The following is a 17,020-nucleotide window of genomic DNA, read 5'->3' on the forward strand; positions in this document are numbered from 1 at the left end:
ACCCACTAAGCCCTTGCTGTCGGACTAAGAGAATCCTTCAGTCCATCGTTTTCTTATATGTAAGATTATATGGTGTTGCGCCCACCACTTTCCATTTTTCTTTGTATATGTATATCTTGGAATTTCGGTGAAGGTTCCTGTGTCAGTGGCAGGCTGCTCCTACACCATTGGTAGCGCATTGTGATTGTTTTTTCCATTTTTACTGTATAGCTGAGGTACTGCCATTATTTAAAAAGGGATCCAAAAATCTTTCGGGAAACTACAGACCAGTTAGTTTAACATCTATATTGGGGAAAATATTGGAAGGAATTCTAAAGGGACGTCATACAGGAGTATCTAAAGTCCGCTAGGATTATTAGCAAGAACCAGCATGGGTTTGTGAGGGACAGGTCATGTCAGACTAACTTAATTAGCTTCTACGAGGAAGTGAGCAATAATCTTGATCAAGGAAAAGCAGTGGATGTGGTCTTCCTAGATTTTGCAAAAGCCTTCAATACAGTTCCTCACAGGAGACTGATGATCAAATTAAAGGAGATTGGCCTAGGAAAAACTATTTGCACATGGATAAGCAGCTGGTTGGATAGTAGGGTACAGCGAGTAGTGGTCAACGGGAAGTCCTCAACCTGGTCCCCAGGAGTCAGCAGAATACCACAAGGGTCCGTACTCGGACCACTACTATTCAACATATTTATCAGTGACCTAGAAATAGGCCTGGAAAGCACAGTGTCAATCTTTGCAGATGATACTAAACTGTGTAAGGTAATTAATTCAGAATTGGATGTGGAGTCCTTGCAGAATGATCTATCTAAACTTGAACTCTGGGCGTCTAAATGGAAAATGAGGTTCAATACACACAAATGCAAGGTTATGCATTTTGGGACTAAAAACAAACTTGCATCCTACATATTAAATGCGGAACGCCTAGGGGAAACAGAGTTGGACAAAGATTTGGGGGTATTCATTGATAATAGGCTTAATAACCGTACACAATGTCAAAACGCAGTAAAGAAGGGAAGGTGGTAGCGTGCATAAAAAGGGGAATTGAGACAAGGGACTCAGATGTAATCATGACGTTGTATACGGCATTGGCACGTCCGCACCTGGAATATTGTGTTCAGTTTTGGGCACCATTGTATAAAAATGACAGTGAACTCGAAAGTGTTCAAAGGCAAGCTACTAAATTGATTAAAGGCCTAGAAGGATTGGACTATAAGGAAAGACTTACTAGGTTGAATATGTATACACTAGAAAAGAGGCGCCTAAGAGGAGATATTAATATCTTCAAATATGTAAAGGGACATCACAAAGAGTTATCTGAGGAATTTTTAATTAAAAACAGCTTAGGACACGTGGGCACTCGCTGCGACTGAAGGAGAGAAATTTCCAAACGCAACGAAGGAAAGGGTTCTTCACTGTTAGGGCAATCAGGATGTGGAATTCCCTGCCAGGGAAGGTGGTAATGGCGGACTCTGTAATTGGACTTAAAAAAGGAATGGATAAATTTCTGAATGAAACAGCTATCCAAGCTTATAATACTTAAAATATCAACGTGGGAAATCCGGGGGTAACATGAGTTATAGTAGCTAACTAGTCATAAAACATTATTTAGCAAGTATGTAGAATCATCAAAACTTAAAACAGGTTGAACACAATGGGCAATTTGCCTCTATTCAACCTCAAATACTATGTTACTATGTTTTAAGTAGCAGAAGATGGTCTATAATTAACTCTGGTCCATATCAGGTAACCTAAAGGAAAATCCTGGCACATACGTTTTTCAATATCTACTCAAGGTTTAGAAGGGCCAGGAGAAACCAATCCTTCATTTGATCAAGCAGGCATGCTTGTTGACAAAACTCAAGGTTAATAAAGGCGAGGCCCCCACTACGCTTAGACCTTTGAAAACGATCCCTAGCTATCCCAGATTTCTTACCTTTCCAGAGAAAGATAGATATGGACAGAGTAAAACTTAAGTAAAGTAATTGAAACCAAATATAGATTGGCCCTAAACAAATATGGAATAGCAAAATTTTAATAGAGGAGAGACACCCCCATCTAAGATATATCATAATTTGTCCACTGCTTTGTGAGATCTGTAAATTGATCAAGAAGAGGTAAGTAATTACATGGTACCGCATCTTGAAGATTTACAGGAATTTTAATTCCTAAATATTGGAAGGAAGATGCTTGCCAAAAATAACTGTACTGTGATTTTAATGATTGGAGAAAAGGTTGGTCCATATCAAGGAAGCACTTCAGTTTTAGATGTGTTTAGCTTATAATGTAAGCAGGGCCGGCTCCAGGCCTACTAGCACCCTGAGCGAGAAAATGTAAAAGCGTCCCCCAACCCCTATGCTTCGGGGAAAGTGGGCGTGGCCTCTTGGGGAAGTGGGTGTGGCCTCGTAACTTCATATTATCAAACTATAAATAAATATATTTTTTCACACCCCCTCTATGCACACAATTAGCAGCCTTATGCAGAACAGCCACATTAGTGTTCCTTACACACATAATGTGCAGTGCCAGCTACACATGACATGCCCCACAGCAGTGCCAGCTACACATGACATGCCCCGCAGCAGTGCCAGCTACACATGACATGCCCCGCAGCAGTGCCAGCTACACATGACATGCCCCGCAGCAGTGCCAGCTACACATGACATGCCCCGCAGCAGTGCCAGCTACACATGACATGTCCCGCAGCAGTGCCAGCTACACATGACATGCCCCGCAGCAATGCCAGCTACACATGACATGCCCCACAACAGTGCCAGCTACACACAATAGGCCCCCCAGTAGTGCCAGCTACACATGATAGTGTTCACGTTTTAGGGCAGGGTGCTGATCACAAGGAGGGCACATTTTTAAGTAAGGAGGGCAAAATGATGTACATACTGTAATGCTTGGTGCTCCTCCACCCACATGCAGAAGCAGGGACAGTGCGCGGCGAAGGCGCGCAGCAAAAATTTAGGGGCGTTGCTTCGTGGGGAAGGTGCATGACCACAGAATAGTGGCAATTCGCATTACACCACATAGTAGTGCAGCTAATACACATTGCACCAGGTAGAACCTCCTAGACACATTGCGCCAGGTAGAACCTCCTAGACACTTTGCGCCAGGTAGAACCTCCTAGACACTTTGCGCCAGGTAGAACCTCCTAGACACTTTGCGCCAGGTAGAACCTCCTAGACACTTTGCGCCAGGTAGAACCTCCTAGACACTTTGCGCCAGGTAGAACCTCCTAGACACTTTGCGCCAGGTAGAACCTCCTAGACACTTTGCGCCAGGCAGAACCTCCTAGACACTTTGCGCCAGGCAGCGCACGTTAGACACTTTGCGCCAGGCAGCGCACGTTAGACACTTTGCCTAGCCAGACTCCTAGTAGATACACTACATGATATGCCCCCCAGCAGTGCCAGCTACACGTGACATGCCCCCCAGCAGTGCCAGCTACACGTGACATACCCCCCAGCAGTGCCAGCAACACGTGACATGCCCCCCAGCAGTGCCAGCTACACGTGACATGCCCCCCAGCAGTGCCAGCTACACGTGACATGCCCCCCAGCAGTGCCAGCTACACGTGACATGCCCCCCAGCAGTGCCAGCTACACGTGACATGCCCCCCAGCAGTGCCAGCTACACGTGACATACCCCCCAGCAGTGCCAGCTACACGTGACATACCCCCCAGCAGTGCCAGCTACACGTGACATACCCCCCAGCAGTGCCAGCTACACGTGACATGCCCCCCAGCAGTGCCAGATACATAAATGCCCCCACAAAGCCAGATACATAAGTGCCCCCACAGTGCCAGATAAATCAGTGACCCCACAGTGCCAGATACATAAGTGCCAGATACATAAATGCCCCCAGTGCCACAATATAAATGCCCCCCACAGTGCAGATATGCCCCCACAGTGCCAGATACATAAATGCCCCCAGTGCCAGAAACATAAATGCCTCTACAGTGCCAGAAACAAATGCCCCCACAGTGCCAGAAACATAAATGCCCCCACAGTGCCAGAAACATAAATGCCCCCACAGTGCCAGAAACATAAATGTCCCCACAGTGCAGATATGCCCCCACAGTGCCAGATACATAAATGCTCCCAGTGCAGATATGCCCCTACAGTGCCAGATACATAAATGCCCCCAGTGCCAGAAACATAAATGCCCCCACAGTGCCAGAAACATAAATGCCCCCACAGTGCCAGAAACATAAATGCCCACAGTGCCAGAAACATAAATGCCCCCACAGTGCAGATATGCCCCCACAGTGCCAGATATATAAATGCTCCCAGTGCAGATATGCCCCTACAGTGCCAGATACATAAATGCCCCCCGTGCCACAAAACATAAATGCCCCCACAGTGCAGATATGCCCCCACAGTGCCAGAAACATAAGTGCCCCCACAGTGCAGATATGCCCCCACAGTGCCAGAAACATAAATGCCCCCACAGTGCAGATATGCCCCCACAGTGCCAGAAACATAAATGCCCCCACAGTGCAGCTATGACCCCACCGTGCCAGATTTTCACTTACATGTCACTGCGGTGCTGGGAGCCGGGAGGGGGGAGTACTGCTGTGGGCGCGGGCGGGTGGGCGGACGGATGAACACTTCTGTATGCGCGCTATGCGCGCTGCCGGCGTCTAACGTCAGACACCGGCGCTGCGCTGCATAGCGCGCACACAAGCGGCCAGGACACTGATTGAAGGCTGGCTCCAGGCAGGAATATGGCGGCCGCAGCGTGCGGCGCCCTATAAGAGTGGCGCCCAGCGCGGCCACTCTAGTCGAACATGCCTGGAGCCGGCCCTGAATGTAAGACACTAGCGTAATCCTGGAGGACACTGAACCAGTGCCGTAACTAGGCATTTTAGCGCTGTGTGCAAGAAACGGCATTGGCGCCCCCATGCAAGATAGGGGCAGTGTGCGCCGTAGGCGTGTGAAAAATATATAGGGGCGTGGCTTCACAGGGAAGGGGTGTGGCCACAAAATACCAATTCAAATTACGGCAGACAGTCCCCCCTTTTTACACATTACGGCAGGAGAGAGAGAATGAATGCTGGCAGCACCAGAGGAGGAGGAGCGGGGAGGGGGACTGGAGCCACAGCAGCGCCATGTAATTGGTAGAGGCGCCGCTGCAGCAGTCCCCTCTCCTATCTGAGGGTCATGGGAAAGGTTAAAATCACTCAATGAAAAACTGCCCCTTATTAAATATCTTGCAATTTTTGAAAGAAGTTTTGAGGAAGCGAGGTGTTTGGTATTGGGAGCATATAGGGACGTAAGAGTAACATACCTAGAACGTATTTTCCGGGATGTAGCTATGTGACCGGCAGTCAGGAGACCGCTGGTCACAATACTAACCACTACATCCTGCACCATGAAAATCCCAACAGTCGGCATACAGACTAGCAGGGACTATTCCCACTCGTGAGTGTCCATGACATCCATAGAGTGGGAATAGTACCTGCCTGCAAGGGGCTTCGTTGTGCTTGCCCCCACCGCTAGCATTCTTTGGCCAGGATCCCGGCGTCCGGATGCTGACCGCCGGAATATCGGGTTGCCGGTAACACGGCCTCAATTTTCCCTACCAGAATCAAATATCCACTATTGCAATCCACCCACTTACTCTCCAATTGAAAGGAACAAGATTTGGGAGAGAGTATAATGTAGCTACTCAGTTTCTCTTAAACGGACCACATGAAATATATAATGTTGGGTAATTGTTATTAGAGAATTGTGGGGGGAGAGTGCAATGGGAAATGTGATTCTTGAATAGCAACAATCTCTGCCTTCTGATCTGCAAAGTATTTCAGAGCTAGGCGTCTCTAGCGGGGTGAGTTATTACCTTTCACATTAAGATTTAAAAACTTCACCATGGTGGATATAAAAAAAAAAAAAAAAAAAGATGTTGTGGCATAGACAGATAAGTAGGTACATTGTTATGTTATGGGCATGCTCATACCTTAAAAGGTAAGAGAACATCAAAGTACATATCATTTAATAAAAAACAGAAAAAAAAAATGATAAAAAGGTATAGAAAAGGAACAGAAGGAGCTGAAGGGTCCATCACAAGGACTGCATGACGGACAAACAATTATAAGTAGGAGGCAGGTAAGCCTTAAATACCTACCGCCACCTCCTGTCATAATACAAACACAGGTAAAATGAATCCTAGTACTTTTCTAACAAAAAAAGTAAAATATCTCAGACTAAGATTAAATCTAAGTAGATACCTCCATTATTCATTATACCAGATGTTCTCAAGCGCGGTCCTCAAGGCACCCCAACGGTCGAGGTTTTAGGCATATCCATGGCTCAGCACAGATGGCTAAATCAAATTGACTGAGGTGCTAGTTAAGTCACCTGTGGCCAAGCATGAATAAACGTGACCTGGACCATTGGGGTTCCTTGAGAGCCGCATTTGAGAACCTCTGCATAATACCCAAACAGAGCTAAATGAATAATGTCAAGATAAAATCCCATTGAACATAACCTATTAAACTGCAAAGAGAAGAGCAAAAAAAAAAAAAAAAGAGAATAAAAGCATAATCATCATACATTCTCATAGGTGTAGACTTTAGCTTGTAACCAGAGATCACTCCGTGAGCATTATTTTAGGCAATGTAGCATGATTACTATCAATGGATAGGTCCCATATTTGTTTTCTATGTGGTCTGTTCTGGTGCCAATCTCAGAAATAGCAGAATTTAACGATTGAATAGTAGACTTAAGTTCCGCAGTAATGTCTGCTTTAAAAATAGAGCATGGAGTGTAGAGGGTAGGGTAAAAGGACCATCTAACGAGGCCGTGGACTCTTGTGCAAGTAAAACTGAACTGGGAGAGTTAAGAGAAGCTGCTTGAGAAGGTGAAGCAGGTGACGTGATTTTCCTCCAGATGCCGAGAAAAAAAAAAAAGTGCATTTGTGGGGCCGATTTGGTCCCTTTGAACTTTTTCAAAGGCATATTGATGGGACTTCAAAAACACAGATTCCGAAGTATATAGGAAACTTAAAGATTACTAAATCAAAAGCTCAAAACAGGAGGTGACGGGCAAATGGGGTAAAAAAAAAAAAAAAAAAGTCACATTTCCAGAGTATCCTGTGATAATGCAGAAACCTTTGTGGACTGCAGCATCCAACCAAATCTGTATTATTTGCTATGGAAGATCATATACACAGAATCACCTTCAGGGAAAATGCAGATAGACTAATCACAACTTTCAGTAGAAAAAGTAAAAATGATTATAGTGTGATGTAGATTGAGATCTTCAGTGAAGCACATCAAGCCCCAAAAGACAATACAAATATAGTGCTGTGTCCTCGACCCAGCCAGTAGGACACACAATGTATTGAAGTAATGTGTGATCTTAAGGGGAGTGAGGTGTCCAAGATTTCTCCTAGATTGGGAGAAAGGAGGTTAGTCAAGGAGCAGGAGAAGTGTGGTCCGCTTTAGCAAAGAGTAGGAGCTTCAGCGGTCACATCTCATAGCCGCTGTGGCAGTAGTATCAGACCACACTGCTGCATCCCACACTTCAGACCTTCAGGTCTTACAGCAGGCCATGGTCAGGTTGCACATTTCCTGTGCTTCGGGTCTCTGGCAGAGAAACGTGTGTCAAGCGCATAAGAGGTAGCAGGACAAGGAACTGGACATGAACGTGGTCTTGTGGCCTCCAAAACGGTGGATCATAGAGAAGCTGCAAGAAAACACATCCGCTCTGGTCTGCAGCCAGGCCATGCCCCCTCATTGCTACCATTTTATAAACATTCCACATTATAAATTCTCATTTGAATCATTGTAATAATAATCATTAAAATGCATAGTGTTACTGTTGAGCTTTATTGATGTACTCATAGCTGGTACCTTTCTTAGGTTAATAGGAAAGAATTAAAATCCTATGGTACTATTTCTACCCAATATATACGTTATGGTAAAAACTTACTGTTGATAACTGTATTTCTCCTATATACACACAGGATAACAATGGGATATGATGGAGTGATAGTGGATTGGCACCAAATGATCACAAGCTTTCAGTCCTCCCAGGATGCAATGGGCCCGTCCATATATCCCCGCCCACTAGCTCATGCAAATCAGTTGGATTCCAAAGCATTTAGGCAGGAGCATTATGTAGAACCCTATTCAGGCGAGAACACACATGCACACCCTTCCATGCAAGAGGGAAGAGTTTAGCGAGTATAAAGATCCTCAAATCAGGTGCGTCAGGGTGGGATCCCTGTGGAACCTGTGGACAAATACCGTTATCAACGGTAAGTTCTTACCATAACGTATATTTCTCCGGCAGGGTCCAAAGGGATTTCCTAAAGCAATTTTTAGTGGTGGGGATGCTCCTGATTGGACAGGAGAATCTTACGTCCGAATTCAGCGTCATGAGAGGCAAAAGTATCCAAGCCATAATGTCTAATGAATGTGTAAATGGAAGACCATCTGGCTGCCTTACATATGTTCTGCTGAAGCACCATGTTGTGCTGCCCATGAAGGACCTACCTTACGTGTAGAGTGAGCAGAGACATTAGCCGGGACAGGGAGATCAGCTTGAGAATACGCTTCTGAAATAGTCATTCAAAGCCATCTTGCTAGTGTCTGTTTAGCAGCAGGCCATCCCCTCTTGTGAAATCCATAGAGAATGAAGAGAGAATCTGTCTTTCTGATGGCACTGGTACGATCCACATAGATCCTTAATGCCCGGACTACGTCCAGCGACACTTCTCCCGCAGAAAGTCCTGATACCTGAAAAGCCAGGACTACAATTTCTTCGTTAAGGTGAAATTTAGATACCACCTTAGGAAGATAACCAGACCTAGTTCTAAGAACTGCTTTATCTGGAATAAAAAAAAAATTTGTTATAAAATATGATATATATACATATATATCAATTAATCAAACAAATACTCTCCCTTTGCGCTAATTTGTAAAACCTGTCACCCTGAATAAAATACGTACGTAAACTATTTGGTATAGGCAGCCTGACTCAACTAAGTCCCCTGTTAGAAGGGACTGGAAATAAGGAATATACAACAATAGAAGAATTGGCGCCAGGGGGTCGCATCAACTCCCACTATTCCAACCCCTAATTGGTTAATACTTTTTTTTAAAAATAACAACATGTTCCATCATAAAACATTCAAATTAATACAGAGGAGATATATTATTCCACACTTTAAGATGTATGACTCTTAGCGCTGAATACAAATGTTGAAGGATCACAACAATCTCCTCCTCCTCCTTATAGTTGGTTCAGAGATAGCTTCACAACACAGACAACCCAACTCGTTTCATCTTATACAAAAGACTTCATCAGGGGTATCTCTACAATTGTAAGAAATCTTATCAGAACTTAAAATAATTGTTCCTTAATAAAAATGCATAATACATTCAATCAAAATATATGCGGAACATATCATTATAATAGAACAAGGATATATCAGAGCAGACAGAATGAAAAGGAAGAAAATTACAATTGAATCTTGGGTCCTACCTCAAGCAGCTGAGAAGTACAGTAGTTTATACAAACAGTATAATGTGACAAAACTTGTTCATACATGCATGATGGAAACTTCAATATAACACTGAGGCTTTCTGATGAACAATCAGTGTGGCCTAATTGGAAAAATATTGACCTCATCATATATACAGTGTTCATATTATATATGTAATAAAAATATATCATAATGTCCCCTCACATACCTTGTGGTGAGAGAACTGGTACAAAAATTCGGAAACCAAGGTACTGAAGGGTCACTTAGAAAGGAAACCTAATAAATTCATATTTAGGGCAAATTAGTGAATGGTCACTATCAGATATTTAATTAGTCAATGATATCAGTTTTGACTTCGGATAATTGATGCATTTTATAATGAAACCGTATTTAAAGAACAACCTCCCTTTTTAGGTATAACATTTATTGGAGGTTTTTAAGACAAAACACTATTGCTGATCACTACTACCATTCTGGCCCATAGCAATTAAATACTCTAATGAGTCCAGCTGCTTCATTGATTGACATAATGAAAGTGCTGATCTTTAAACCCAGACTCTAAAAGTGCTGGAATGAATTATCAAAGAATAAACTTTTAATTACATACTATCACAAAATCAAAAGAGATGTGAAAGTGAATATATCCTACCATTGAAAGCACTAAAGTGCAATATTGCAAATATACATGAATAAAATATACATAATGACATTTACATATTTAAACAGAGCTTTGTTCAGAATGAGGCCATATTCCCTCACCTTCTATACATCTGCAGTGGACGCTCAGTACCTGTGCAATGAAGCACCAGACTAGATGTTACCCCTTATAAAGGGAAAGGTGATGTCATCCCATATCCTATTTTGATTGGTGCACAAATAAAAGCTAATTATAGCCTGATTATTAATGGTATAAACTAACCAACCTATGAATTTTATCCTCTTATCATCATTAGGATTAATTCACTATAATAATTCTCACCCTTATATCCACCCAATATAAGTAAAATTTTAATTGTTATATGACCCACAATGCATTGCAGTGCGAGTCATTGAAAGCTGCTTTTGGAATGCAAAACAAAGATGGTGCTGGAACGCATAAGGTCCCGCTATAGCGGACGCGTGCAGCGTCCTGGACCATTCGTATTAACGATCAGAGGTGGTGGAGGGTGCTGACGGGAAGCACTTTCCCCACAGCAGTGTCTCTTAAGTGCTCACAATATGTTTATTTATAGATATGCACAGATATTCTAATATCAGAGGCTAAAGTACCCACCCCTATTACACAGTGATTGGCTACTAATACTGTAATTCATTCACAAAAGCAGCTTTCAAATGAGACTCACTGCAATGCATTGCGGGTCATATAACAATTAAACTTTTATATATTGGGTGGATATAAGGGTGAGGATTATTATAGTGAATTAATCCTAATAAGAGGATAAAATTCATAGGTTGGTTAGTTTATACCATTAATAATCAGGCTATAATTAGCCTTTATTTGTGCACCAATCAAAATAGGATATGTGATGATGACATCATCACTTTTCCCTTTATAAGGGGTAACATCTAGTCTGGTGCTTCATTGCACAGGTACTGAGTGTCCACTGCAGATGTATAGAAGGTGAGGGAATATGGCATCATTCTGAACAAAGCTCTATTTAAATATGTAAATGTCACTATGTATATGAAGTCTGATGAAGTCTTTTGTATAAGACGAAACGCGTTGGGTTGTCTGTGTTGTGAAGCTATCTCCGAACCAACTATAAGGAGGAGATTGTTGTGATCCTTCAACATTTGTATTCAGCGCTAAGAGTCATACATCTTAAAGTGTGGAATATTATATCTCCTCTGTATTAATTTGAATAGGTTTTTAATAAATGTTTTATGATGGAACATGTTATTTTTTTTAAAAGTATTAAACAATTAGGGGTTGGAATAGTGGGAGTTGATGCGACCCCCTGGCGCCAATTCTTCTATTAATGTATGTATGTATGTATGTATGTATGTATGTATGTATGTATGTATGTATGTATGTATGTATGTATGTATGAAAAATAAATCAGAAAAAGAGGAGGAGATTTACATGACAGCGCTCCTAAATCTGACACTCTTCTAGCTGATGCTATAGTCAGTAGAAAGAGAACTTTAGCTGTCAACCATTTAAGATCCACTTTATTCAGGGGTTCAAACGGAGCAACTTGAAGGGCTTTGAGGACTAGACTTAAGTCCCAAGGCACTGCAGGAGGGACAAAAGGCGGTTGAATGCGCAGCATTCCCTGGAAAAAAAGTACGCACATTCTGTAAATTGGCAATTTTCTTTTGAAACCATACAGTCAATGCTGATACTTGCACTCTCAAGGAAGCCACCTTCAAACACTTATCCATTCCTGCCTGAAGGAAATCTAAGACCCTGGATACTCTGAAAGATTTTGGGTCCATACTTTCACTGCACCAATGAATATAGGGTTGCCATATTCGGTGATAAATATGAGCTGAGGAGGGTTTCCTTGCTCTGAGCATAGTTTGAATTACCTGTTGTGAGAATCCTCTTGACTTCAGGGTAGAGGTTTCAATAGCCACGCCGTCAAAGAAAATCTATCCAGATGCCTGTGATAACAAAGATCCTGCATTAGTATATCTGGACGTTGAGGGAGCAGAATTGGAGCATCCATCGACATCCTCTGCAGATCTATGTACCAATTGCCTTCTGTTCGGAGGAAACAGATATGTTAGATGAAAGTCCCACTTCACTGACCGTGTGTCCACAAGGATCGCTCCGGGATCCTTTGTTCTTGACCTGTATGCTGGTACTTTGTTCAGACAGGACGTCATGAGATCTCTCTGGCAAACCCCACTTGTCCACCAGAGTCTGAAATACTTCCAGGTGTAGAGCCCATTTGCTTGCTTGAATGGTGTCGACTGAGAAAATCCACTTCCCAGTTTAGGACTCCTGGAATGAACACTGCTGGAAGATGGAGTTCTGCCCACTTTAGTATGTGACTTACTTCCTTCATTGCTGCGAGTTCCTCCCTGATGGTTGGGGTACGCTACTGCCGTTGCATTGTCCAAGCGGATCTGGACTGGTTTTTCTTGCAGAGTGTCCTTTGCCTGAATCAATGCCATGAATATGGGCCCTCATTCCGAGTTGTTCGCTCGGTAATAATCTTCGCATCACAGCGATTTTCCGCTTAATGCGCATGCGCAATGTCCGCACTGCGACTGCGCCAAGTAAATTTGCTATGCACTTAGTAATTTTACTCACGGCTTTTTCATCATTCTGGCGATCGTAATGTGATTGACAGGAAATGGGTGTTACTGGGCGGAAACAGGCCGTTTTATGGGCGTGTGGGAAAAAATGCTACCGTTTCCGGAAAAAACGCAGGAGTGGCCGGAGAAACGGAGGAGTGTCTGGGTGAACGCTGGGAGTGTTTGTGACGTCAAACCAGGAACGACAAGCACTGAACTGATCGCAGATGCAGAGTAAGTCTGAAGCTACTCAGAAACTGCTACGAGGTGTGTAATCGCAATATTGCGATTACTTTGTTCGCAATTTTAAGATGCTAAGATTTACTCCCAGTAGGCGGCGGCTTAGCGTGAGCAACTCTGCTAAAATCGCCTTGCGAGCGAACAACTCGGAATGACCTCCGAGGCCCGATGTTCCAACAGGTTTATTGGCAGGCAACTTTCTTCTTTGGTCCATTGTCCCTGGAACCATAATTTTCCAGGCACTGCTCCCCAGCCCTGAAGACTGGCATCTGTTGTCAGGACCTCCCAATCTGATATCCCATCTAGACAAGGGGAGACCCTTTTGGATATCTGTAGCCACCAGGCTAGTGACCTTTTTACCTTTTCTGAAAGTACTATGGTCTGTTTCTTTATTGTCTGATGTACTCCATTCCATCTGGCCAGAATCAGAGGGCGGGCAAGTGCAACAAAGCCCCTTGCAGCCACGATGGCTCACTGCACTCGCCATGGGTTCTCTTCCCACTCCATGGGCATCATGGACAGCCAGGAGTGGGAATAGGTGTGGCAGCGGTCACAATTCCAGTGTCTTTATTCTGACTGCCAGGATCCTGACTAAATCCCTATACAGTATATAGTGGCACTCAAAAGTCCAGAATAAAGTTATCTAGTAGTCCACTTCCATGCCTTTAATCGGTTGGCTTGTCCTGAAGAAAACGCCAACTGACTTCAAGGCATTGAAACATTGACTATAAAGCGGACAACCAGACAACTGTATTCTATACTGCGCTTGCCACAGGTTATATTTCCATTCAGTTGGTGGTGTGGACCCATTAACCAATGCGAATACTTTGGGTGTCGTTATTCCATTTGTCAGTAAAATGCCAGCTGATGGGATTCCAGTGTCTGTCTCCTGAATGCAGAGATCCTGACAGCTGGTATATTGACTACATCCCCAATAAACATGTGTAAGCAACCATCTAAGAAATGATTAGTCAAGTGGTCTGGAGAGAAAATTAATAAATACTATCTCTCTATATCGCAAAGAGGCACTCCTAGACTTCCAAATGGGTGAAACAAATGCAGTGATTTAATTCAACGTTTCGGGGAACTGCCCCCCGTCATCAGGACACACACACATCCTGATGATGGGGGGCAGTTCCCCGAATTGTTGAATTAAATCACCGCATTTGTTTCACCCATTTGGAAGTCCAGGAATACATACGTACGTACGTACGTACGTACGTACGTACAAGATTTGGCCCCCCAAAAACTGGTCAACCATTTCAGAGTCAGTCTTTTGTACCTGTTGACCTAATTACTGTCAACCATAACACTGTCGATCCACAACCTTTCAAATGAAGGTACCCCCAAGTGTCTAGGTGCCACAATGGGAGAAATCTACATATTGATTAAATTTTCCCTATCCACCAAGTTAATTGACCCTATCAATTGTTTGTTTTAGTACTTTAACTGTATTATCCAGATTCCTACTTTCTATTTTAAAAGTATCTCTGTTGTGGCCATGATGCAGCCATGGTGATCCGTGCTTTAATTGGAGTGCAAATATATATTTGCTACAATGTGTCCAATTTCTAGGAACTGGCAATTCTTGCTATAAATACAAGCTAAAAGTGATTAGTGTAAAAGATTAATTTTTTGTGAACACAGATTACCTCCTACACAGCACAAGTGTGCAGTGACTGGAGTGCACAGCATTAGTTCACCAGTCCTCTGTAAAGCAGTAATGCATGGGAGATACTGTACTTCTCTAACATGGGACCAGATGAGTGCAATGCAGTCTGAATAGGGGCAGCAGTACAGACCCCTCAAAGAGGGGCAGTCCACCAAGTGAGGCATACATCTATTAAATAAATAAATAAATAAATATACACACACACATATATATATATATATATATATATATATATATATATATATATATATATATATATACACACATACATACATACATCTACATATACATTCATTCTATTCTAGACTTGTTGCTTTGAGCCATTAAGGACTAGGATCAACTACAGATTACTTCCAAAGGTTGATTTATTTATTTTACCATTTTTTTTCATTATGATAACCTTGCTGTTTACAATCAAAAATTGAAAGACTCTTTCTGCATATTCGCGGCTTGAAATGTGTAACCTTCCTTGGTAGCTTCGGGCTCTAATTCAGCCATTTCATCCAGCTCCTAAGGAAAACCAAAAAACATGTGTTATCAAAAGCAAGATCAATATAAATAATTGTCTCAAAGTGTAAAACTGAATAGATTTTTTTTTATCAATAGTATTTATTGAATTAAAAAGGTAACAAACAAATAGGGGTACAGAAAAAGAAACATGCAGGGTACAAATAAATATCCCATTATGACAAGGATACCATAACATGCAGTACCGCTAAAATAGTAAAAAGAGTACATTAACTCAAGTTACAGTAACTATGAGAGCACACAAGAGCCTTGAGAAATACATCAAAGTCTCCAAGGAATCTACGACCATTAACTTGTAAAAAGACATATCAAGGAAAACAAGTAATTGAGGGGCAGATGTATTAAGCCTGGTGAAGTGATAAAGTGGAAGGTGATAATGCACTAGCCAATCAGCTCCTAACTTCCATGTTACAGGCTGGGTTTGAAAAATGACAGTTAGGAGCTCACTGGATGGTGCGTTATCACCTTCCACTTTATCACTTCACCTGGCTTAATACATCTGCCCCTGAGTGAGGGGAAATCTAGGTGTGCTGTATATAGAAGGCTGTCCCCGTTTCTCCATGTATTCACCCCACTTAAACCATTTCATGAGGGGCGATGAGGCAGAAGAATATATGTACAGTCAACCATTTCATTGAGATACTGCTTATGAATTTTATTAATAATCATAGCAAGGCTAGGGATCAATGTTAATTTCCAAAGTTCAGCTATGGCTGCTTTTGTGGATATTAAAATATGGCCCAGTAAATATGCTTGGTCTTCAGAAAATAAACTTGAATGATAATGAAATAGGGCAATTGCAGGATCAACAGGGACATCTACTAGCACCTCTTTAATAAGCTCACACACATTAGCCCACAAGTACTGTAGCATTGGGCAGGTCCAGAAAATGTGATAAAGGGTACCTACACATCCGCATCATCTCCAGCAATATTTTGAGGCGGAAGGCCAAATTCAATGTTGTCTTTCCGGAGTAAAATAAGCTCAGTGACACAATTTATTGTACATTTCAGAATGGCCCACAAATTTAGATATTTTGAAACAAACGAGAAATCTGGTTCCAATCATCTACCATAAGGGATCTAGCAAGGTAGAGTTCCCATTTTGTCTGGGATGGCAATTTCCCTTTTGGTACCCATGAGCAGGTACAGGTACCACCAAGAGATTCTACCTCTACTACGTGATGCTTGCAAACAGGAACAGATTGGCTTCAGAGTAGCTAAGGAATCAATGGTGATTGAAGGTTGACAACTCAACCAATGTCGGATTAGCAAATATTTAGAAAAGTCATGTTTCGGGACATCATGATAATTGTAGGCTATGGGAGAACAAACATTTGAGTCAAAACAGTCCTTAAGGTGCACTAGACCTCTGGTAGCCCAAGAGTTGAGACACCGGTTAGGAAGACAAGCAATGGTAGACAAAAATTCTAGCGTGGGCAAAGAGACCCTCACATGAGACACTTATACCATGTCTGCAGGGTCACTAGATTCATTCTGACCCGGCCAAAATGATACAAGGGAGATCCTGCCGGTAACCATAACAATTCTGACAAAGGGAAGGGTTTCATGAAAGAGTGTTCTTTAAGTACCCAAGGTTTAGGATTGTCCAATGTGAACCAGTCAGTGAGCAGACTTAGTAAGCAGGCACTGTGGTAGGTGTTTCAAAGTCAGGGAAGGCCAAACACCTTCATTTTTGTGAAGAATAAAAACATTCATTGCTATTTTAGACCTGGCCCCTTTCCACACAATGCGCCAGAAGTTTGTTAAATTGATTGCAAAGGCCAAGGAATTGTACGGAAGGAGGTACATAAGATTGGGAAGTAATACCATTGT

General features: G+C 42.6%; 2 protein-coding genes across 3 annotated transcripts in view; one reads left to right on the plus strand and one right to left on the minus strand.

The window, feature by feature from the left end:
• ARPC1A (actin related protein 2/3 complex subunit 1A) overlaps window positions 1-17,020 on the plus strand; it is a 450,685-nt gene that overhangs the window by 103,195 nt on the left and 330,470 nt on the right. The gene's annotated exons all lie outside the window — the stretch shown is intronic.
• Window positions 15,005-17,020, minus strand: part of KPNA7 (karyopherin subunit alpha 7) — an 86,082-nt gene continuing 84,066 nt past the window's right edge. For both annotated transcript variants that reach the window (XM_063934170.1, XM_063934169.1), the window contains exon 11: window positions 15,005-15,167. In XM_063934170.1, coding sequence (XP_063790240.1) covers window positions 15,072-15,167 — 96 coding nt within the window. In that variant the 3' untranslated portion in view covers window positions 15,005-15,071. The remainder of the gene's footprint in view (window positions 15,168-17,020) is intronic.

This window comes from Pseudophryne corroboree, chromosome 7 (genome assembly GCF_028390025.1).
Source record: "Pseudophryne corroboree isolate aPseCor3 chromosome 7, aPseCor3.hap2, whole genome shotgun sequence".
Taxonomy (NCBI): Eukaryota; Metazoa; Chordata; class Amphibia; order Anura; family Myobatrachidae; genus Pseudophryne; species Pseudophryne corroboree.